The 22,663-nt window shown below is 40.3% G+C and overlaps 5 protein-coding genes and 1 pseudogene across 6 annotated transcripts; 1 reads left to right on the forward strand and 5 right to left on the reverse strand.

Moving 5' to 3' along the window:
• Nucleotides 1-5,263: 5,263 nt before the first annotated feature.
• On the reverse strand, nt 5,264-5,683 carry LOC118482745 (protein FAR1-RELATED SEQUENCE 5-like). Its single transcript, XM_035978393.1, has one exon. The coding sequence runs from the start codon at nt 5,681-5,683 to the stop codon at nt 5,264-5,266; it is 420 nt and encodes a 139-aa protein (XP_035834286.1).
• Nucleotides 5,684-5,890: 207 nt separating this feature from the next.
• On the reverse strand, nt 5,891-7,244 carry LOC118482746 (heterogeneous nuclear ribonucleoprotein A0-like). The gene is made up of 2 exons (XM_035978394.1): nt 6,665-7,244; nt 5,891-6,043 (listed from the first exon to the last, which is right to left on the reverse strand). The coding sequence occupies exons 1-2, from the start codon at nt 7,100-7,102 to the stop codon at nt 5,891-5,893; spliced, it is 591 nt and encodes a 196-aa protein (XP_035834287.1). The 5' UTR covers nt 7,103-7,244.
• Nucleotides 7,245-7,315: 71 nt separating this feature from the next.
• On the reverse strand, nt 7,316-9,252 carry LOC110886381 (annotated as a pseudogene).
• A 1,237-nt stretch (nt 9,253-10,489) lies between these two features.
• On the reverse strand, nt 10,490-12,159 carry LOC110883324 (LRR receptor kinase BAK1-like). Of its 2 annotated transcripts, none has more exons than XR_002560431.2 (4): nt 11,905-12,159; nt 11,599-11,833; nt 11,041-11,321; nt 10,490-10,914 (listed from the first exon to the last, which is right to left on the reverse strand). XR_002560431.2 is itself a non-coding variant. In XM_022131112.2 (4 exons), coding segments are annotated over exons 2-4 (381 nt in total). In that variant the 5' UTR covers nt 11,601-11,833; nt 11,905-12,159; the 3' UTR covers nt 10,490-10,692. The 2 variants fall into 2 exon arrangements, 1 of the variants encoding a protein (XP_021986804.1); XM_022131112.2 differs by having other exon boundaries at nt 11,165-11,321.
• Nucleotides 12,160-13,509: 1,350 nt separating this feature from the next.
• LOC110886380 (probable receptor-like protein kinase At5g38990) lies at nt 13,510-15,935 on the reverse strand. The gene is made up of 3 exons (XM_022134165.2): nt 14,887-15,935; nt 13,782-13,942; nt 13,510-13,587 (listed from the first exon to the last, which is right to left on the reverse strand). Exon 1 carries the CDS (start codon nt 15,872-15,874, stop codon nt 15,134-15,136), a length of 741 nt encoding a protein of 246 aa, XP_021989857.1. The 5' UTR covers nt 15,875-15,935; the 3' UTR covers nt 13,510-13,587; nt 13,782-13,942; nt 14,887-15,133.
• Nucleotides 15,936-17,702: 1,767 nt separating this feature from the next.
• On the forward strand, nt 17,703-18,092 carry LOC110883201. The gene has a single exon (XM_022131016.1). The coding sequence runs from the start codon at nt 17,703-17,705 to the stop codon at nt 18,090-18,092; it is 390 nt and encodes a 129-aa protein (XP_021986708.1).
• The last annotated feature ends 4,571 nt before the right edge of the window (nt 18,093-22,663 follow it).

Raw genomic sequence — 22,663 nt, forward strand, 5'->3', positions numbered from 1 at the left:
ACCTTCACCCCCGTATCCACTGCAGCCACCTTCACCCCCGTATCCACCTGCACCGCCGTATCCACTGTAACTTCCGTATCCACCTTCATCCCCGTATACCCCGTAACCCGGATACGATTGCTACGTCAGGTAATAGGTAATATGGTACATCAACAGGTGCATTCTCAGCACCGTATCCACTTTGTTGCACGTACGGAGATTCATACCCGTATCCGTAATCTTGATACACTTGATGTGCCGGGTAATTTGGTTCATCAACAGGTAGAGTGGGAGTCTTGTTCAAGTCTGACAACTGTGTTTTTTGATCAACAGGGACTCCAGACACAACCTCCTCCTCCTCATTGGCAGCATTTGCTCCCCATGTGTCGTTAGAATATGGATTACCGAAATAATTATCGTTCCAAAATGATGACATTTTAACAAGATTGAACAAAACACAGAACAAATGCTTTTGGTTTACTGAAGAAGAAGATGAAAAAGAAAGCAGAGAGTGAATTCGAATTGTGAACAGAATGGATGGATAAATAGACTTTCATGTGACACTTCAATAGGCAGCGTATTGCTCTCTACTCCCCGTATTACTTTATTCACGTGCCTGGATAACATCGTATCGTTGTCAAATCACTCTGACATACGCTGCGTATTGACCCATACGCACCATATGTCAGACTGTTTTGACATGGCACTAGGTTTGACTGTCTGGTCGTGTACCTACCTCTTACACACGCTGCGTAGATAAACACACACAGTCTAAAGAGAACATATTACCTGACTTTTCCCTTGTAAGGCTAGGATAGACTCAAGACTCACCACAACCTCAGCCATGGTAGGGCGTAGCTTGGGACGGTTATGCAAACACCGGTTAGCTAGCAGTGCAAACTCCTTTAAACATTTAGGGGATATTCTCTCCCTTAGGTTAGAATCGACGATCTGCTTTAGCCTTCCTTCTTTGATGGAGTCTTGATCCCGTGTTGCCAAACCCCATTGCTCCTCATCAATACTTCTATCCACTGCTTGTTTCCGACATAAGACTTCAAACAGGACCACCCCAAAGGCATACACATCAGACTTTCGAGTCAGCCTACCTGTTTGAAAGTAATCTGGATCCATATATCCAAAGGTGCCTCTCACCAAAGTGTTAACATAAGTTGAAGGCTGATTCGTTGGACCAATTTTGGACAACCCGAAGTCCGAAACCGTAGCTGCCCAATTATTATCTAACAATATATTTCAACTATATCAATGATGCATCTTGCTATTCGCTCCAGTGAACTCCCGCACGTAATGTATCTTTTTAAATTTACGTGCTGGCTCTCAACTCTGTTGGTGGTGCGCTGACCAAAGTTGCGACACTTATCGGTCCACGCATAAACGAACATTTCTTTATAGTCTTTGAGCCAGTTTTCGTAGACGTAATCATAGACACCTGCAAAAATAAAATAATGAAATGTAAAAGCGTGTGTAAAATATAATAGATTGGGTGAGTCGTTTGTTGAAGGAACACTTACTTTCTCGGTTGTTAACCACGAGTCGGTTATACAGTTTCTCCAAGTTGTACTTGTACATGGGCTCTGATGAAGATTCGCACAATCTCCGCCAGTACGACATAAATTTCCCCCAATCTTCTTTATCGAACCCTTTCTTGCACTGTCTAGCTATATTTTGTTGGATGTGAAAGTGGCATAGAAGCCTGGTTGTGTTCGGGAATACTTTAGAACACGCGTTAATTAGGGCAAGCTCCCTATCCGTGACTATCACACGCGGCATCATACATTCATGCAATATTGACTTGATCCGCTCAAGCACCCACACGTAGTTACCCCTTCGTTATTTACAAATAACGACATGTGCGATACAAAAAGACTTCCCAGTCGACGTCATACCCACAACCTGGACAAATGGCTTGTTGTAGAGGTTTGTTTTGTAGGTCGCGTCGATCAACATCACGTGCGGGAATGCACGCCACATAGTGATTGAATAAGGATGAACAAAGAAAATCTCTGTTACGACATCTGTTTTGGGATCCTGTCGGGTGTCGTAAATGAATCGACGGTCATGCAGCAGGCTTTCCAGTGCCTGAATGGGATTCTTTCCGTCCATTATTGTCGCTCTAATTTTTTGTACCGCATTTTGCACGTCTTTCTTAACGTGCAGGCTGTCGGGGAACTGCTTTCTTAGGGTTTGAAATATGATACGTGGCTCCATGTTTTGAGCAGTTAGCTGCTCCACTAGCTTGTATTCGGCTTTAGTAAATCTTCGCACAAAAGCGTGGCCCAACAGACTCGTCGTAGGTTCGTGGTTATGGTTCGCACAGTCCACTTTTAACTCCCACGTGTCATTCGTCACGTCCCGGATGGCGAGTAATGAAAATGGGCAACCGATTTTTTTCCTACCAGCTTTCCTAACTGTTGCTTTACTACGGTGCTCACCACTACGGTCGCACACAAGCCATACCATCCCAGTAGTATCGCCAATATTTTTTGATCGGCGGGTAACAATTACGTAACCATACTCCTTTCCCGTTTCTTGTACCCAATTCTTCAAATCAGCTAGAGACATGAAACGCTAAAAAAAAGTTACGTTAATAATAATAATAATAATTGAAACTCATACTTCAGGGACTAATATGGTCATTATTGAAACTATTTTAACTGAATGGTTTAACCAGGTTAACTTTCATATAAAGATTTCTTCTTTAAACACTAACTCGGTTAGCATACTTAACTGAACAGTTCAGGGACCGTTTGTCTCAATTTTTGAAACTTCAGGGACCATTTGTGTCAATTTTCAAAACTTCAGGGACCATTTGTGTCAAAATATGAAACTTCAGGGACCATTTGTGTCAATTTTTGAAACTTCAGGGACTATTTTGGTAATTTTGATTATTTTTATTTGTGATTATGTGTTGTAAGCTTGATAATTATAATTAAAATATTTTAAACAATAATAATAATAATAATAATAATAATAATAATAATAACAATAATAATAACAATAATAATTATAATTATAGTATTTTAACAATAATAACAATAATAATAATAATTATAATTATAATATTTTTAACAATAATAATAGTAATTATTTTAATGTGATACCTCATTTATTTGAAACGGATTGCCCGGGGTAGATGCTTCATAATGTGATGTGTTACGGGACTCATAACCATATCCACCATGTTCTTCGTATCCACCGTAGCCTCCGTATCCACTGTATCCACCTTCACCCCCGTATCCACTGTAACCACCTTCACCCCATATCTATCGTATCCAATGTATCCACCTTCACCCCCGTATCCACTGCAGCCACCTTCACCCCTGTATCCACCTTCACCGCCGTATCCACTGTAACTTCCGTATCCACCTTCATCCCCGTATACCCCGTAACCCGGATACGATTGCTGCGTCAGGTAATAGGTAATATGGTACATCAACAGGTGCATTCTCAGCACCGTATCCACTTTGTTGCACGTACGGAGATTCATACCCGTATCCGTAAATCTTGATACACTTGATGTGCCGGGTAATTTGGTTCATCAACAGGTGGAGTGGGAGTGTTGTTCAAGTCTGGCAACTGTGTTTTTTGATCAACAGGGACTCCAGACACAACCTCCTCCTCCTCATTGGCAGCATTTGCTCCCCATGTGTCGTTAGAATATCGATTACCGAAATAATTATCGTTCCAAAATGATGACATTTTAACAAGATTGAACAAAACACAGAACAAATGATTTTGGTTTACTGAAGAAGAAGATGAAAAAGAAAGCAGAGAGTGAATTCGAATTGTGAACAGAATGGATGGATAAATAGACTTTCATGTGACACTTCAATAGGCAGCGTATTGCTCTCTACTCCCCGTATTACTTTATTCACGTGCCTGGATAACATCGTATCGGTGTCAAATCACTCTGACATACGTTGCGTATTGACCCATACGCACCATATGTCAGACTGATTTGACATGGCACTAGGTTTGACTGTCTGGTCGTGTACCTACCTCTTACATACGCTGCGTAGAGGCCTATACGCAGCGTATTGAGGAAACCCTATATGCTGCGTATTGACAAATACGCAGCGTATGTAAACCCTAAGTGTGTAGATAGGCAAACTGGGTGTGCAGATAGTGAGAGCCTTGGTAAAAGTACAATCTCCTCCCAACTATATACAACCTATCACACTTTAACTTATGTGAACACTATTGCATAATGTAAAAACCCTAACGTAAGATAAACACACACAGTCTAAAGAGAACATATTACCTGACTTTTCCCTTGTAAGGCTAGGACAGACTCAAGACTCACCACAACCTCGGCCATGGTAGGGCGTAGCTTGGGACGGTTATGCAAACACCGGTTAGCTAGCAGTGCAAACTCCTTTAAATATTTAGGGGATATTCTCTCCCTTAGGTTAGAATCGACGATCTGCTTTAGCCTTCCTTCTTTGATGGAGTCTTGAGCCCATGTTGCCAAACCCCATTGCTCCTCATCAATACTTCTATCCACTGCTTGTTTCCGACATAAGACTTCAAACAGGACCACCCCAAAGGCATACACATCAGACTTTCTAGTCAGCCTACCTGTTTGAAAGTAATCTGGATCCAAATATCCAAAAGTGCCTCTCACCGAAGTGTTAACATAAGTTGAAGGCTGATTCGTTGGACCAATTTTGGACAACCCGAAGTCCGAAACCTTAGCTGCCCAATTATTATCTAGCAATATATTTCAACTATATCAATGATGCATCTTGCTATTCGCTCCAATGAACTCCCGCGCGTAATGTATCTTTTTAAATTTGCGTGCTGGCTCTCAACTCTGTTGGTGGTGTGCTGACCAAAGTTGCGACACTTATCGGTCCACGCATAAACGAACATTTCTTTATAGTCTTTGAGCCAGTTTTCGTAGACGTAATCATAGACACCTGCAAAAATAAAATAATGAAATGTAAAAGCGTGTGTAAAATATAATAGATTGGGTGAGTCGTTTGTTGAAGGAACACTTACTTTCTCGGTTGGTAACCACGAGTCGGTTATACATTTTCTCCAAGTTGTACTTATACATGGGCTCTGATGAAGATTCGCACAATCTCCAACAGTACGACATAAATTTCCCCAATCTTCTTTATCGAACCCTTTCTTGCACTGTCTAGCTATATTTTGTTGGATGTGAAAGTGGCATAGAAGCCTGGTTGTGTTCGGGAATACTTTAGAACACGCGTTAATTAGGGCAAGCTCCCTATCCGTGACTATCACACGCGGCATCATACATTCATGTAATATTCTCAAGCACCCACACGTAGTTACCCCTTCGTTCTTTACAAATAACGGCATGTGCGATACAAAAAGACTTCCCAGTCGACGTCATACCCACAACCTGGACAAATGGCATGTTGTAGAGGTTTGTTTTGTAGGTCGCGTCGATCAACATCACGTGCGGGAATGCACGCCACATAGTGATTGAATAAGGATGAACAAAGAAAATCACTGTTACGACATCTGTTTTGGGATCCTGTCGGGTGTCGTAAATGAATCGGCGGTCATGCAGCAGGTTTTCCAGTGCCTGAATAGGATTCTTTCCGTCCATTATTGTCGCTCTAATTTTTTGTACCGCATTTTGCACGTCTTTCTTAACGTGCATGCTGTCGGGGAACTGCTTTCTTAGGGTTTGAAATATGATACGTGGCTCCATGTTTTGAGCAGTTAACTGCTCCACTAGCTTGTATTCGGCTTTAGTAAATCTTCACACAAAAGCGTGGCCCAACAGACTCGTCGTAGGTTCGTGGTTATGGTTCGCACAGTCCACTTTTAACTCCCACGTGTCATTCATCACGTCCCGGATGGCGAGTAATGAAAATGGGCATCCGATTTTTTTCCTACCAGCTTTCCTAACTGTTGCTTAACTACGGTCCTCACCACTACGGTCGCACACAAGCCATACCATCCCAGTAGTACCGCCAATATTTTTTGATCGGCGGGTAACAATTACGTAACCATACTCCTTTCCCGTTTCTTGTACCCAATTCTTCAAATCAGTTAGAGACATGAAACGCTAAAACAAAGTTACGTTAATAATAATAATAACTCCAATAATAATAATAATAATAATAATAATAATAATAATAATAATAATAATAATAATAATAATAATAACAATAATAATAATAATAATAATAATAATAATAATAATAATAATTGAAACTCATACTTCAGGGACTAATATGGTCATTATTGAAACTATTTTAACTGAATGGTTTAACCAGGTTAACTTTCATATAAAGATTTCTTCTTTAAACACTAACTCCGTTAGCATACTTAACTGAATAGTTCAGGGACCGTTTGTGTCAATTTTTGAAACTTCAGGGACCATTTGTGTCAATTTTCAAAACTTCAGGGACCATTTGTGTCAAAATTGAAACTTCAGGGACCATTTGTGTCAATTTTCGAAACTTCAGGGACTATTTTGGTAATTTTGATTGTTTTATATGTGATTATGTGTTGTAAGCTTGATAATTATAATTATAATATTTTAAACAATAATAATAATAATAATAACAATAATAATAACAATAATAATTATAATTATAGTATTTTAACAATAATAACAATAATAATAATAATTATAATAATAATATTTTTAACAATAATAATAGTAATTATTTTAATGTGATACCTCATTTATTTGAAACGGATTGCCCGGGGTAGATGGTTCATAATGTGATGTGTTACGGGACTCATAACCATATCCACCATGTTCTTCGTATCCACCGTAGCCTCCGTATCCACTGTATCCACCTTCACCCCCGTATCCACTGTAACCACCTTTACCCCCATATCTATCGTATCCAATGTATCCACCTTCACCCCCGTATCTACTGCAGCCACCTTCACCCCCGTATCCACCTTCACCGCCGTATCCACTGTAACTTCCGTATCCACCTTCATCCCCGTATACCTCGTAACCCGGATACGATTGCTGCGTCAGGTAATAGGTAATATGGTACATCAACAGGTGCATTCTCAGCACCGTATCCACTTTGTTGCACGTACGGAGATTCATACCCGTATCCGTAATCTTGATACACTTGATGTGCCGGGTAATTTGGTTCATCAACAGGTGGAGTGGGAGTCTTGTTCAAGTCTGACAACTGTGTTTTTTGATCAACAGGGACTCCAGACACAACCTCCTCCTCCTCATTGGCAGCATTTGCTCCCCATGTGTCGTTAGAATATCGATTACCGAAATAATTATTGTTCCAAAATGAAGGAATTTTAACAAGATTGAACAAAACACAGAACAAATGATTTTAGTTTACTGAAGAAGAAGATGAAAAAGAAAGCAGAGAGTGAATTCGAATTGTGAACAGAATGGATGGATAAATAGACTTTCATGTGACACTTCAATAGGCAGCGTATTGCTCTCTACTCCCCGTATTACTTTATTCACGTGCCTGGATAACATCGTATCGGTGTCAAATCACTCTGACATACGCTGCGTATTGACCCATACGCACCATATGTCAGACTGATTTGACATGCTACTAGGTTTGACTGTCTGGTCGTGTACCTACCTCTTACATACGCTGCGTAGAGGCCTATACGCAGCGTATTGAGGAAACCCTATATGCTGCGTATTGACAAATACGCAGCGTATGTAAACCCTAAGTGTGTAGATAGGCAAACTGGGTGTGCAGATAGTGAGAGCCTTGGTAAAAGTACAATCTCCTCCCAACTATATACAACCTATCACACTTTAACTTAAGTGAACACTATTGCATAATGTAAAAACCCTAACGTAAGATAAACACACACAGTCTAAAGAGAACATATTACCTGACTTTTCCCTTGTAAGGCTAGGATAGACTCAAGACTCACCATAACCTCGGCCATGGTAGGGCGTAGCTTGGGACGGTTATGCAAACACCGGTTAGCTAGCAGTGCAAACTCCTTTAAACATTTAGGGGATATTCTCTCCCTTAGGTTAGAATCGACGATCTGCTTTAGCCTTCCTTCTTTGATGGAGTCTTGAGCCCATGTTGCCAAACCCCATTGCTCCTCATCAATACTTCTATCCACTGCTTGTTTCCGACATAAGACTTCAAACAGGACCACCCCAAAGGCATACACATCAGACTTTCGAGTCAGCCTACCTGTTTGAAAGTAATCTGGATCCATATATCCAAAGGTGCCTCTCACCAAAGTGTTAACATAAGTTGAAGGCTGATTCGTTGGACCAATTTTGGACAACCCGAAGTCCGAAACCTTAGCTGCCCAATTATTATCTAACAATATATTTGTGCTCTTAACATCCCGATGTATAACTCCTTGCTTAATACCCGTACCAGTGTGCAAGTAATCTAAACTACGAGCCGCCCCTATGCATATTTTAAGTCTTCTCACCCAAGTGGGAGGAGGTCGATGCTTGTGGAGCTGATCTGCAAGAGTTCCTTTGGGAATGTATTCATATACAAGAATCATCTCTCGTCCATCATTACAGTAACCAATTAAGGATACCAAATGACAGTGCCTTAATTTTGGAGAGCATCTCAACTTCAGCCCAAAACTCTACTGCTCCTTGATTAGAAGTTGATTCCAGCCGCTTAATTGCTGCATCCAAACAAATATCCCCATAAGTGATGGTTCCTCTGTAAACTTTGCCAAACCCCCCACGTCCGATCACCAACGACACATCAAAGTTTCTGGTTGCACGTTCAATCTCAGGAAAGGTAAATTGATGGCAGGGTTGTGGCGAATAGGAGGAGGAAGATTCAATCGCGCGATTTGTGGGGAAAGACATTGTTAAAGGTATAAACTAGAATAATCGTCTGGAAAGAATAATCACCAAATATATGATCCTAGTGTTATATATATAGATCAAGGTATGAGAACATTCAAATAGCCTATTGATTGTGATATAAATATACTATTGACTGATTCTTCCCAGAGAAAGACGTAGACCCCAGGGCGATTGTTGACGTTTAAGAAGGAAATGTTGCAGTGAAGTAGTCAAATTGGAGCTTGGGAACACGGTTTCTACGCAATTATGATATAAATTGACCTGTACTTGTGTTTTCTCCATAAAGTAGGGTCTGTGGTCCTTTGGATTTGAAAAATGAAAACACAATCTTGAAATTTACAGAAACCCACAACCTGTTTTGGACCACCATAACCCAATTTACAGGGGTTCTATTTGGGTAAGCAAAAAAGCAAAATCAAGTTTTAAACCTTTTTACCCGGTTGATCATTGAATATCTCCCTGAATTACCAGTTGTAGGATTCACTTAACATGACCAATCAATCTCTTGGTCTTGAAGGTGAGATGAAGCTGTCTCCACCTCCGTTTGCATGAGGGTTTCTGTCATTACCATCCATGTGGTGGTACTTAACAAACACACAAAATCCTACATCTAAAACTGTGGTTTTTATGTGGAGAGATTTCGGGATCGGGTGCATTGAGAATGGCGGTTTGTGGCGCCGGTGGTACCAGACCATAATGACGACAGACGACGGTAAGATTGCCACAAACAATAGTCGCATTTTTTAGAGTAAATTACAATTTATGTGCTTAGGGGTAAATTTCATTTTGCTTCCCAATTTAATAAACTTTAGTTTTGACACCCCAAACTACATTTTTGTTGTATTTTGCCTCCCTGTCGTTTCATTCCAAGACAACAGCTATGTGGTAACTGTTGCAGTCTAGGAAGGAAACACGACAATTTAAAAGTTCTTATTTGAAGATATAATGCAGGAATAATCTTTTCTTCAATTGTTCACATTCTACATGAGAGAACTAATGTCACAAATTCTTTCAATGTTGAGATTCTTGGAGAACAAGCTATATATAAACATAACGAGTTCAAATATCGGAGATGGTGATCATGATTGAATATTTCAACAAATGCTTAGTATATGTTCAAGTTGTTTCAGAGTTTTCAGGAGAATTTTTTTGTGTTATTGGTTGTTTAGCTGCGGATTCTACTGTGATAAAACATAGGAGTAGTATTAATCTAATCCTTTCAACTTGATAGTGGATGGGAAGACAAATTTTACAATTTTAGCCGGGGTTATTGGATTTTATCACCCTTAATTAATAGGTATTGGCTGCTGTCACTCCCAACTATCACTTCGGCTTCCACCACTCCCAGTTTTACACTTTGTGTGTTCTGTCACTCAGGTTGAGTGGTTTTGGCTCCTCTTTTGTCTTTTAGGAACAGACGCACCTGTAGTCTTTAGTAATTCACAAAATGTTAGCCTAATATCACCAATAACACTAGTCAAACACTAAGAAATGTTCACCTGCAAGGTGACACCACACACAAAAGGTTAAGTTAGGAATGGTGGGAGTCAAAGTGATAGTTGGGGGTGACAATGGCCAATACCCAATAGTTGAGAGTGATAAAATCCAATAATCCTTTTAGCCGAAGACGATTTAGAAATTTCTTAAAACAAGAGATGGAACTTTACATGCGAACGATAACAAAAATGAGGGCCCTAACCATGGTTGGTTTGGCACTTGTCAATTCCACTATCAAAAAGAAGAATTGTCACTAAAAATTTGATCAACAATTACATGTATGGTATTTTAAGAAATGCACTTTGCATAACTTGAATGCACTATCCTGGGCATAACTCTGATATAAACTCTTCGACTGCACTAGTATCATAATCTTCAGTGAAGAAATCTGCAGGCGAATCTGGAGGCTAAACAATCATCATCCTTGCTCGCATTTCCGACACAGGGAGAGTCAGAGATGAGGTGCCAAGCAACATGTCAACAACTTCCTCCATAGTTGGCCTAACTGCATCATCTCTTTGAACACACAACAACCCAATCTCGATTAATTTTGTCACCAAGATTGAATCCACATCAATTCTGGGATCAATTATATCTGACAGTGTTCCTTCCAACCAATTTCTCTCCACCTAACAATTATAAATAGTCACAATTCAACATGTATATAACTATTTATTAGACCTACAAAATAAAAATACTAAATAACAAAATGCATTTCCACTGATTAAGCATTTTTTCTGAAGCTGAAAACTCACATTAAAAAGTTTGTTGTAAGTTGAAGAGAAGTTGGTTATATGTTGATCGATGTTAAAATCCATGTGCTTAGAAAGCGATGATTTTGATTTAAGAAGTACCATCATAGAATCTAATCATACATACATAATCTACAAGCAGAACGTCCTTGTCGTTAGCTAGGCGGACTAAATCGAATCCTTGTTGTCCAGTTACAGTTTCGAAAACCAACACACCAAAACTATAGACATCTGCCTTGGTTGACAGCCGTAATTGTTTGAGATATTCCGGTGCAATAAATCCCCTGCCACATGTGCGCATGTATTAACCATGAGTGATCAACAACATAATTGTAAGAATTTCAAAACAAAAACATAGGAACAGAAACATGCATGTAGGTGGAAAACTCTAATCTAGGATGCAATTTCCCTTGACTAATTTGTTGTCACAATTGCACTTGCAGAATTCCAATAAGAGACTCCTTTGCTGGATGCAATGGATTCGTTACAAAAATATAAGACTTCAACAGATGCGCATGAGATAAAAAATGACAGTACTGAAGCAAATTATTAAGTACTTACATAGTCCCCGCAACCGAAACATTCTCAAAGATGTCTGTCTCCTCGTTAACTGCAATTGCGATCCGAAAACGTGACAGTTTGGGGTCAAAAGTTTCATCTAAAAGAATGTTTGCAGGTTTTACATCATGATGAATGATCCGAATGGGAGCATGATTGTGAAGGTATGCAAGTACCCTAGCTACACCAAGAATTATTTTGCACCGTTTATTCCAGTCCAAAAGATTACACGTAGGATCTACAAATGCAGATTACAGATCAGACATTTATAGGTAAAAAAAGTTCAGATTAAAAAGTAACAACACTAACTGTGTACTATATAACTCTATCAGAAGTTCCCAAGAGTTGCAATGTGCTCTGTGTTGAACCAAGCAATTAATAACCTTAATTAAGATGAATGCCTGTCAAATTGAAAAAAGTTACCAAATTAAAGCTAGCCAGAGTTGCATTAACTGCAAAGTCATAGAGGAGGTACACCGTTGTTCTGCCAATGCAATATCCAAGCAACTGAATCACATTTTCATGTTGAAACTTTACAAGTATTGATGCATCATTCATACATTCTTGGTAGGAAAAATTACACTTTTCGTCCTTTATGTTTGTAGGCAGTTGCAATGGATGACCTTTACCTTTACCTTTAATAATTACAGCCACAGTCCTTTGTTTGGAAAACTCGTTACACTTTACGTCCTTTGGCCCTAACCTTGTTAAAAAAATTCAGTTAAGTTGGCATGTGCCTTGCACATGAGGGTAAACTGGTAATTTTATTCATTTATTTATCTAAAGTAAAATTAAACAATAAAAGAAATCAGATTTTAAACAAATATACAGTATATATAAAAAAACACAAAGCCATCTCTCTCATAAATTTACATCAAAGAACCCTAAGGAAAACCTTGGATCAAAATTCACAAAAAAGGCAGATGATTCAGGATCGCATTTGATGATAAAAGCGAAAAAGCACCAAAATTAGAAGATGAAAATCAAAAAGGAGGATCTGGAGATTGAGTATTAAGATTATCGTATAAATTGGGGGGCTTTTGTGGTTGTTGTGGTGCACAACATAAACCTGCAGATTCAAAGCACAACCATATCCCATCTCCATTACCACCACCACCCCAACCCTCCGACAACCACGAGCACCACCACCACCCAAACCCATAGATCTGAAACTATTGTAGACGTTAACCTCCGATCTGCTCAACTTCCAGTTCATCAAAAAACCCCCACCTTTTCTCACCGGGAAGTAACGCCGGTATCAACCTAACCACTGTCAACAACCTCTCCGACACTCCCTCCACATCATTGTCACCGATCAACCGAACCACTCTCAACAGCACCTCCGGCACTCCCCGGTAACGTATTCGAGCCCTAAATTTTGTGTTGAAATTGAACTTGTTTGGTTGAATATTCGAGTAAATGAAGCCGGAATGATGGTCGTTAAGAATCAAAGCGATGGTTGATGGTGGTGTTTTGATTTGGGGATTTGGTTGAATATTCGAGTACGAGCTAGATGAAGTGTGGTGGTTAAGTCACGAACTAGATGGAGGTTGTGGTGTGATGGATCTGGTGTTGGTGGCGGCGGATTTGGCGGTGGTTGTGGTGGCAATAGATTTGGTGGTGTTGATGGTTATGGTGGTGGCGGTGATGGTGAAAGAAGAAAATGGTAGGGAAATGATGTAAAAGAAGAGTTTGAGATAATTAGGTTTTTTATTTTTTGTTAATTTTGTTGGTAAAATGACTAATTTACCCTTGATTGATCAGACTTAACTCAAAATTTTAACCAAGTTAGTGTTAAAGGACCTAAGGTGTAGTGAGTTTTCCAAACAAAGGACTGTGGCTGTAATTATTAAAGGTAAAGGTCATTCATTGCAACTACCTATAAACATAAAGGACGAAAACTGTAATTTTTCCTTCTTGGTTTGTTCTGCGATGTTTGCTGGCATTGGAGTACTGAGTGATTGTTATGTCTTGTCCATTTTGTAGCCTTCCCTGAAAAGAGAAATCAAGTATGGTAAACTGGTAAGATCTATGAAACATGCAATTATGGATACCCTTTACATTGAATAATAAGGATCAACAAATGGCAAATCTACTTGTATATTTTGTAGCCTTACGAAAAGATAAACCAAGTAGGTCGTTAGAGCATATATTGGTTTAAACTTTTAAACCATGAACATAGATACCTTATACATGGACCCATTATGGTCAGATGAAATCTTATTAGCTTCAGAGAAGTTTTCAGTTGCATAAACAATAGTATTAAGATCAAACCGCTGTACTATCCGGTCTTCACCTCCAACAGTGTAGAGGTATCGATCCATGGATTTTAAACTTGTACCTCCAGCTGCTAGTTCCACAAACAAATAGCTGTTAACAAGAAAAGAATATGATGGAAGAAAAGGATAGATCATTTAAAAGATACAGTCAATGGAAATCCCGTAATGTTTAATCTTCAGATCTTACACAGTAAGTTGCAAAACTATCAAGCTGACAAATATGTAATCCAGAATCAACGTTCTCAAATCATTTTATTAAAAAGGGGTAAGTTGATTATTATAAAAATATAGTTCTTTAATCAAAACTAATTAATGCATTAATTATTAATTATTTGGTAAATATTAACAAATATTTCATGCAGGCCAGCTGAACCGACCCAACACCTTTTCAGTCTGACCAAAGGTTACCTCTTTCAACATAAACCCATTTTGAACTGTTACCCAACCACATGACCCGACCCTGTAGGATCGGGGATCGATGATCAAATCTGGATGAACGATTATATTATGAGTATGCACATGAATGTGTGTGGGGACTGGGTCCAACCGGGATGGGGAGAAAATAAAATACACACACAAGCACACACTTCATTCCACACATAATTTTGTACATATGAACCTGTTTATAGGTTCTGTTTTACAGTTACAAATAACCTCGTTTAACTAACCAACCAACAGACATGTTGGTTCACTAAATATGCCTAGTTTGACTTTCTCCTTGGACTTTCTAATTTCACTAAATTTCTTGATCATTAATATTCCAACAGACCCGACCAAGCTCATGTTGAACCATTACCCAACCAAACTCACTTAACCCAACCATCTAATACTAACTTTTGTCATAACAATTAGATGCATGACATGGAAATTCCTGTGTACTGTTCATGTATGTAAAAGAACAAACTTTAATTCTTTCCAACTACAAGCTATCATATTTTAATTTAATTGAAACTTTGGTAATGAAAAAACCCGAAGGTAAAATTGACACAGAAAATCCAAGCAGAAAAAATACCTAAAAGTTTGTGGAGCAATGTATTGTCAGTTTTTTCCTGTAAGGCTAAGATCGACTCAAGACCCACCACAACCTCGGCCATGGTAGGACGTCGCTTGGGACGGCTATGTAGACATCGATCAGCTAGTAGTGCAAACAAGTTTAAACATTTAGGGGATATTCTCCCCCTTAAATTATAATCAACTATCTGCTTTACCCTTCCTTCTTTGATGGAGTCTTGAGCCCATGTTGCCAATCCCCGCTGCTCCTAATCAATACTTCTATCCACTGCTTGTTTCCCACATAAGACTTCAAACAAGACCACCCCAAAGGCATACACGTCAGACTTTCGAGTCAGCCTACCTGTTTGAAAATAATCCGGATCCATATATCCAAAGGTGCCTCTCACCAAAGTGTTAACATAAGTTGAAGGCTGATTCGTTGGACCAATTTTGGACAAACCAAAGTCCGAAACCTTAGCTGCCCAATTGTCATCTAACAATATATTAGTGCTCTTAACATCCCGATGTATAACTCCATGCTTAATATCCGTACCAGTGTGCAAGTAATCTAAACTACGAGCCGCCCCTATGCATATTTTAAGTCTTCTCACCCAAGTTAGAGGAGCTCGACGCTTGTGGATACCATCTGCAAGAGTTCCATTGGGCATATGTTCATATACAAGAATCATCTCTTGCCCATCATTACAGTAACCAATTAAAGACACCAAATGAGAGTGCCTTAAATTTGAGAGCATCTCAATTTCAGCCCAAAACTCTACCGCTCCTTGAGTAGAACCTGATTCCAGTCGCTTAATTGCAGCATCCAAATATGTTTCCCCGTAAGTGATGGTTCCTCTGTAAACTTTGCCAAACCCCCCACGTCCTATCACCAACGACTCATCAAAGTTTTGGGTTGCAAGTTCAATCTCGGATAAGGTAAATTGACGGCACGGTTGTGGCGAATAGGAGGAGGAAGATTCAACCGAGTGACTGGTACCGAAAGACATAGTTAAAGGTATGAACTAGGATTAGAGTCCGGACAGTATCATCACCAAATATATGATCATATTCATAGCTATACAGATAATGATGTGAAAACAAGCAAATAGTATATTTTTTTATCAAATAAACACATCATTGATTGATTGATATTTCTTCTTCTTCTTCCCGGAAAGAGACGTAGACCCCAGGGCGGCTTTTGACATTAAAAAAAGGAAATGTTGCAGTGATACAATGAGGGTGTATGTGAGGGGAATAAGTCAATAAGTTGTTTTAAAAAAGCTTAGCCAAACATACCCTAAATTGACTTGTTTGTTTTGTATTTTCTCCATCAAGTAGGGTCGGTCTGTGGTCCTCGGATTTAAAACCAGAACCCAATCTTAAAATTTTACAAAAAACACCGAGTAAAATGCACGATAGTCCCTGTGGTTTGGTGAAATTTCAAATTTAGTCCTCAACTTTTCAGAATTACACTCTTAGTCCCTGTGGTTTGACAAATTATTACTTGGATAGTCCCTAAAACGGATGAAGGTTACTAGGATAGTTCCTGTGGTTCGACCAGTTGTTACTCGGATAGTCCCTGTGGTTTGACAAGTTGTTACTCGGATAGTCCTTGTCATTTCACACCCACTTAACCAGAAAAACTAACCTCCATCCGCTTTAGGGACTATCCGAGTAACAACTTGTCAAACTACAAGGACTAAAGTGTAATTCTGAAAAGTCAGAGACTAAAGGTGAAATTTCACCAAACCACAGGGACTATCCGTGCATTTTACTGAAAAACACCACAATCTGTTTTTAACCACCATAACAGGGGGTTTGATTTGAATGTGAAAAAAAGCAGAACATGTGTTCAACTCTTTGACCTGACTGAGTCATCATCAAATCTCTCCCCGAATTCCCGATTGTAGGATTTACTTTACATGGCCAATCAATCTCTTGAAGGTGAGATGAAGTTGTCTCCACCTCCGTTTACATATGTGGTACTTAACAAACACACAAACTCCTTCATCTAAAATGGGGGGGTTTGCTTCCATGGATTTCTGATGCATTGAGACCATAGCGACAAACACGGCAAAAGACGGTGGCAGATAAGGAAGTTTAAATTTTTTTTAGATTACACAAAAAATTATTAGATTTTCTCTCTTTTTCAAATTAAAATTTCACTTCCCTCCATTCATAACCAGTTTTAAAAAATATTAAAAAAGTTATAGAGGTGAATACGGTTTACCGATAAAGATTAACATTTTCTCTTTTCCACTCACATGCCACAACCACTCCGTCGAAGCAAAACCGCCATTTTAGATGAAGAATCGAATGTGAATGCTCTTATATATATGGAGAACTCAATCGGATAAAGATAAACATGGAGGATCGAATGTGAATGATCTTAAAGCATCTACTTTTTTTTTTAATTCTATCAACTCTTCCATTTAAAATTATGAAAAAATAATATATTCTCATTTCTTAAAATACAAGTCACTGGACGTAATTGAAAGAGGTTTACTCAACTTGATCCTTCTCACTCATCTCTTGATAATTTATAATTCAAGGTAAATACAAACTAAATCTCCTATAATGATGGAGATATCTGTACAATAATAATCAAATCAATTGCCTAAATATACAAGATACTATTATAGGAGATCTAGTTTGTATTTACCTTGTATTATAAATTATCAAGAGATGAATGAGAAGGATCAAGTTGAGTAAACCTCTTTCATGGTATCAAACCTATTTCGATCCTCCCCCTAAACCCTATCGTCGCCGGCTGCTTCTTCTCTTCTCCGGCCATCGGCTCCTCCTTCCTGCATCTTCTTCCTCACTTCTATACCTATGGAGTCCAAACTTCACCCTGTCCTTACCGTTTCTAACATCAAAACACACGTTCCCATTATCTTGAAAAAAGACTCAACACGTTATACCACTTGGAAAACCCTCTTCAAGGTGCACTGTCAAATCTACGAAGTGCTCGACCACTTATCTCCCAAACAACCTGCTATCAAACCCGCCATTGAATATTCTGATGCAACGGCTGCCGCCAAAGCCGAGGCTGCCGCTCGTGCGGCTGACACCCTGTGGACCCAACTGGACGTTGTGGTTCTGCAGTGGATATACGCCACCATCTCTGCGCCTATTCTACACATCATCTTGCAACCGGGTCAGACAGCTCATGATGCTTGGATTGCCGTTAAGAGTGAATTTAGTGACAACAAAAATACTTGAGCCATCTTCCTCGGCCAAGAGTTTGCCAATCTATCTCTCGAGAACTTCTCCAACATGGTTGATTATTGTCAACATGCGAAGCACCTATCCAAACAACTCAAGAGTGTCGGTTCTCCGGTTGATGACCGGATGTTGGTCATCAAGATTCTCACTGGTCTTACTGAACAGTACGATAGCATCTCCATAGTGCTTCAAAACTGTGATCCTCTACCGGACTTCAATGAGGTTCGGTCACGTCTCAACATGGAAGAACAAAATAAGAAACGGCAGGTTACTCGGGGTTCTCAAGTTGCTGCCACTGCTCTCGCCACAACCACAGCCACCCCGTCGAACAATGCCTTCCAACAGCCTTCCTTCTTTCAGCCGTCCGACAGGGGACGTGGTCGGAATCGAGGCGGACGTGGCCGCAGCCGCGGCCGTTCCTTCTCGGGTTGTGGCGCCAACCGGTACTCCAACCAGCAACAAAATCCTGCCCACCCCTACATTGTTTTCCCGAGTAATTGGACCACCCCCTAGTGGGCCAGCCTACTCAACTCTAACAACTCGGCCCAACCCCCTTGTCCGTACCCGTCAAGACCCAATCCTCCATCCTCTCAAGGCATATTGGGCCCAAGACCAAATCAAGCGCATCACACCGGTTATTCACCCACTGACATCGAACAGGCCCTCTACTCCTTGGCACTCAACCAGTCGGACCAGGGAGTGATGGATACAAGAGCTCATTCTCACTCGGCTAACGAGCAAGGTATATACTCCCCGTCTAATTTTAATAGGTGCACTAATAAAAATATAATCGTTGGTAATGGCATGACTATCCCGGTTTTGGCACAAGGCAACCAGGTCCTTCCCCATCCCTATCCACCACTTAACCTTAACAATGTCTTGTTTGCACCCAACATAATCAAAAACCTTATTTCTGTTCGTCGCCTTACCACCGATAACTTAGTTTCTGTTGAGTTTGACCCTTTTGGTTTTCTTGTGAAGGATCTCAAAACTCGGGTACCTATCCTACGATGCAATAGCACAGGCGATCGTTATCCTTTGACAACACCTCTCCCCCTTCAACCTACCTCACCATCTGCTTTTGCGGCTGTGTCTCAAGATCGCTGGCATCAACGCTTGGGTCATCCTGGCAAACATTTGTTACAGTCTTTGAAACTATCTTCTTTTGTTTGTTTTGGAAAATTTAATAAAACACTTTGTCAATTTTGCGTTTTTGGTAAAAGTGTTAAGTTGCCATTTTATGATTCTATTAATTGTACTCGTTCGGCTTTCGACATTGTTCACAGTGACCTATGGACATCACCCGTACTCAGCACGGGTGGTCACAAATATTACATCCTTTATTTGGATGATTTTACCAACTTCTTGTGGACTTTTCCCATCGCCACAAAGTCCCAAGTGTTTCACACATTTACCACACTCCACAATTTAATTAACACCCAATTTGAGCATAAAATCAAACAATTTCAGTGTAACAATGGCAAAGAATATGCAAACCAAAACTTCTACAATTTTTGTAATCATAATGGCATGCAATTCCGTTTTTCTTGTCCTTGCACGTCTTCACAAAACGGTAAAGCGGAACGCAAAATCCGCACCATCAATAACATGGTCCGTTCACTATTTGCCCAAGCCTCCCTTCCCCCTAACATGTGACATCATGCTCTCGAAACTGCCACCTATCTTTTGAACATTCTCCCAAGCAAAACTCACCAATTTAAATCCCCTACAACCTTGCTTTACAACTGCACACCCGAACACGACCATCTTCGTGTTTTGGTTGCTTGTGTTACCCTCTCACCCCTTCCACAACCATACACAAACTCGACTATCGGTGACACCCTTGTGTGTTTCTTAGCTATCCTTCAAACCATCGTTGTTACAAGTGTCTCGGCCTTACATCTCATCAACTAATTATTTCAAGGGACACGTCCACTTTGAGGAGTTCATATTTCCATACACTATACAATCCCCCTCTAAACCACCCTCCTACGACTTTCTAAACTCGACCATTAACCCCTTAGTGTGGGACTATTTACAAAACTCTCACAAATCCACACCTCCTAACCCATCCCCTCCTCCGCCTCCTGCTGACCCACCCATCACACTCACTGGTCCAATCCAAACACCACCCACTACACCCACCAGCACGTTCAACACAGCCCAAAACCCCACCCGGCCTTCCGTCTCCACTCCCCTCGGCCCACAGTCACACTCTTCCCAAGCCCAGTCCTCGGCTCCTCACACCAAACCCACTGTTCAACAATCCAACCCCTCCTCAGCCCACCCCATCTCCACAACTGCAACCCAAACCACACCACCCCAATCATCACTCCATCACACTGATCCCAACCCAACCCAACCCAAACCATACCCGATCAGCCTACACCACCTCCTCCCACCACTCGCATAATTCATACTCGTTGTTCTATGAGTGGTATTGTCAAACCCAAGCAGATTTTAACCTACACACCTACGATATTGTCCCCATTCCCAGGAGTCCTCATGTTGCCTTGTCCTCTCTGGAGTGGTATAATGCCATGTCCAATGAATTTAGTGCACTTCTTAAAAACAAGACCTGGGAGCTTGTACCCAGAACACCTCACATGAACATTATACGTAGCTTTTGGTTGTTTAAACATAAATTTAGGTCTGACGGCAGTTTTGAATGTTATAAAGCTCGTCCTACGATATTGTCCCCGTTCCCAGGAGTCCTCAGGTTGCCTTGTCCTCTCCGGAGTGGTATAATGCCATGTCCAATGAATTTAGTGCACTTCTTAAAAACAAGACCTGGGAGCTTGTACCCAGAACACCTCACATGAACATTATACGTAGCTTTTGGTTGTTTAAACATAAATTTATGTCTGACGGCAGTTTGGAATGTTATAAAGCTCGTTTGGTTTGTGATGGTCGTAAGCAGCAGACGAGGGTTGACTGTAGCGAAACTTTTAGCCCCGTTGTTAAACCATCTACTATTCGTCTAGTTCTTTCTCTTGCATTGTCCAAGTCTTGGCAGATTCATCAGTTGGACGTCACTAATGCCTTTTTGCATGGCAATTTAGAAGAAACGGTTTATATGCATCAACCCATGGGGTTTCGACACCGTGATTTTCTGGTCATGTTTGCCTGCTACGGAAGTCCTTATACGGTCTCAAACAGGCTCCACGAGCATGGTACCAGCGGTTCGCTGATTTTGTTACTTTACAGGTGTTTCGCCACATCAAGTCCGACAACTATCTATTTATTTATCATCATGGTAATGAGATTGCTTATCTTCTCATTTATGTGGATGACATTATTCTTACCACGTCCACCGAGGCTCTTCGTAAACGCTTGCTACACACGTTGTCCGGTGAATTTGCTATGAAAGACTTGGGGCCACATTCTTATTTCTTGGGTATACAGGTGACTAGGGACGGTGATACTATGTTCTTATCTCAGCAGGTGTACGTTAAAGAGATTCTCCATCGGGCATCTATGGACTCCTGCAAACTGGTTGCTACACCTAATGCTACGCAGTCAAAGTTATCTGCTGACCACGGACCGCTGCATGATGATCCATCGAGATATCGAAGTCTTGCTTGTGCATTATAGTATCTGACCTTTACTCGACCAGACATATCTTACGCTGCTCAGCAGATTTGCAGGCATATGCACACACCTCGGCTTAATCATTGGAATGCTCTGATACCACTTGTAAGGTCTCCTACCCAAGGATCTCACTCAGACAACAATCACTAGGTGTGCGGAATCCACCTAGCAATCACTCCTGTATGGTATTGGATCAAGAAAGTGTAGAACAAGAATGATGAAAATGATGAATGATGTCACACACAATAGCCGTCAATTCACACATAGTGACAATGATTAGGGTTTCTTGAAGAACAAATTTTCCACAAAAGAAATCGCCTCTGTGTCCTCCATTTCCATTTCGGAAATTGTTAGAATGACTCCCCACAAATCGTGGATTATACGGAGTTGACAATCTGTTGGTATAACCAGAGTTTCCATAACCTCGGCTTCCATAGTTTTGGTAACCGTAATTTTGATTCCTGGGTGGTTCAAAATTCCTACCAAATCTAGGAACGTCATGGTGTCTTGAGAATGATCGTGGATGATTATCTGAATGTTGTCTTTGATTTGGAAATCAGGGGGGGTGATGCATTTCGGTCATTCACGAATCTGTTCTGTGCATGAGGTCTAACATAGTTGTTGTTCAAACCTCCAGAACGTTGATCATTCTCGTGTGTTTGGAAAGTAACATGATTTTGTCGTCTCTGAGGGGTTTTCCCACGAGTATCATGTCTTTGAGATGAACTTTCCGATCTTTCACCATGATTAATAACAACTGTTTTCTCCCCATGATCCTGATTTTGTTGTGATTTAACATTTGTTTTGACAACCGGTTTTACTTCTAGTTTAATCACTTTGTTTTTCTCAACCTTCTGATTTTTACCGTTTTTCTTTTCAACATTAACTGTTTCATTTTACGGTTTTTCAACAAAAGGTTTCTTTTGATCAGGATCAACATGGGATTTACCCTTGTCATCTGGACAATCTGCTGCTAA

Source organism: Helianthus annuus, chromosome 10 (assembly GCF_002127325.2).
Source record: "Helianthus annuus cultivar XRQ/B chromosome 10, HanXRQr2.0-SUNRISE, whole genome shotgun sequence".
In the NCBI taxonomy this organism is placed as follows: Eukaryota; Viridiplantae; Streptophyta; class Magnoliopsida; order Asterales; family Asteraceae; genus Helianthus; species Helianthus annuus.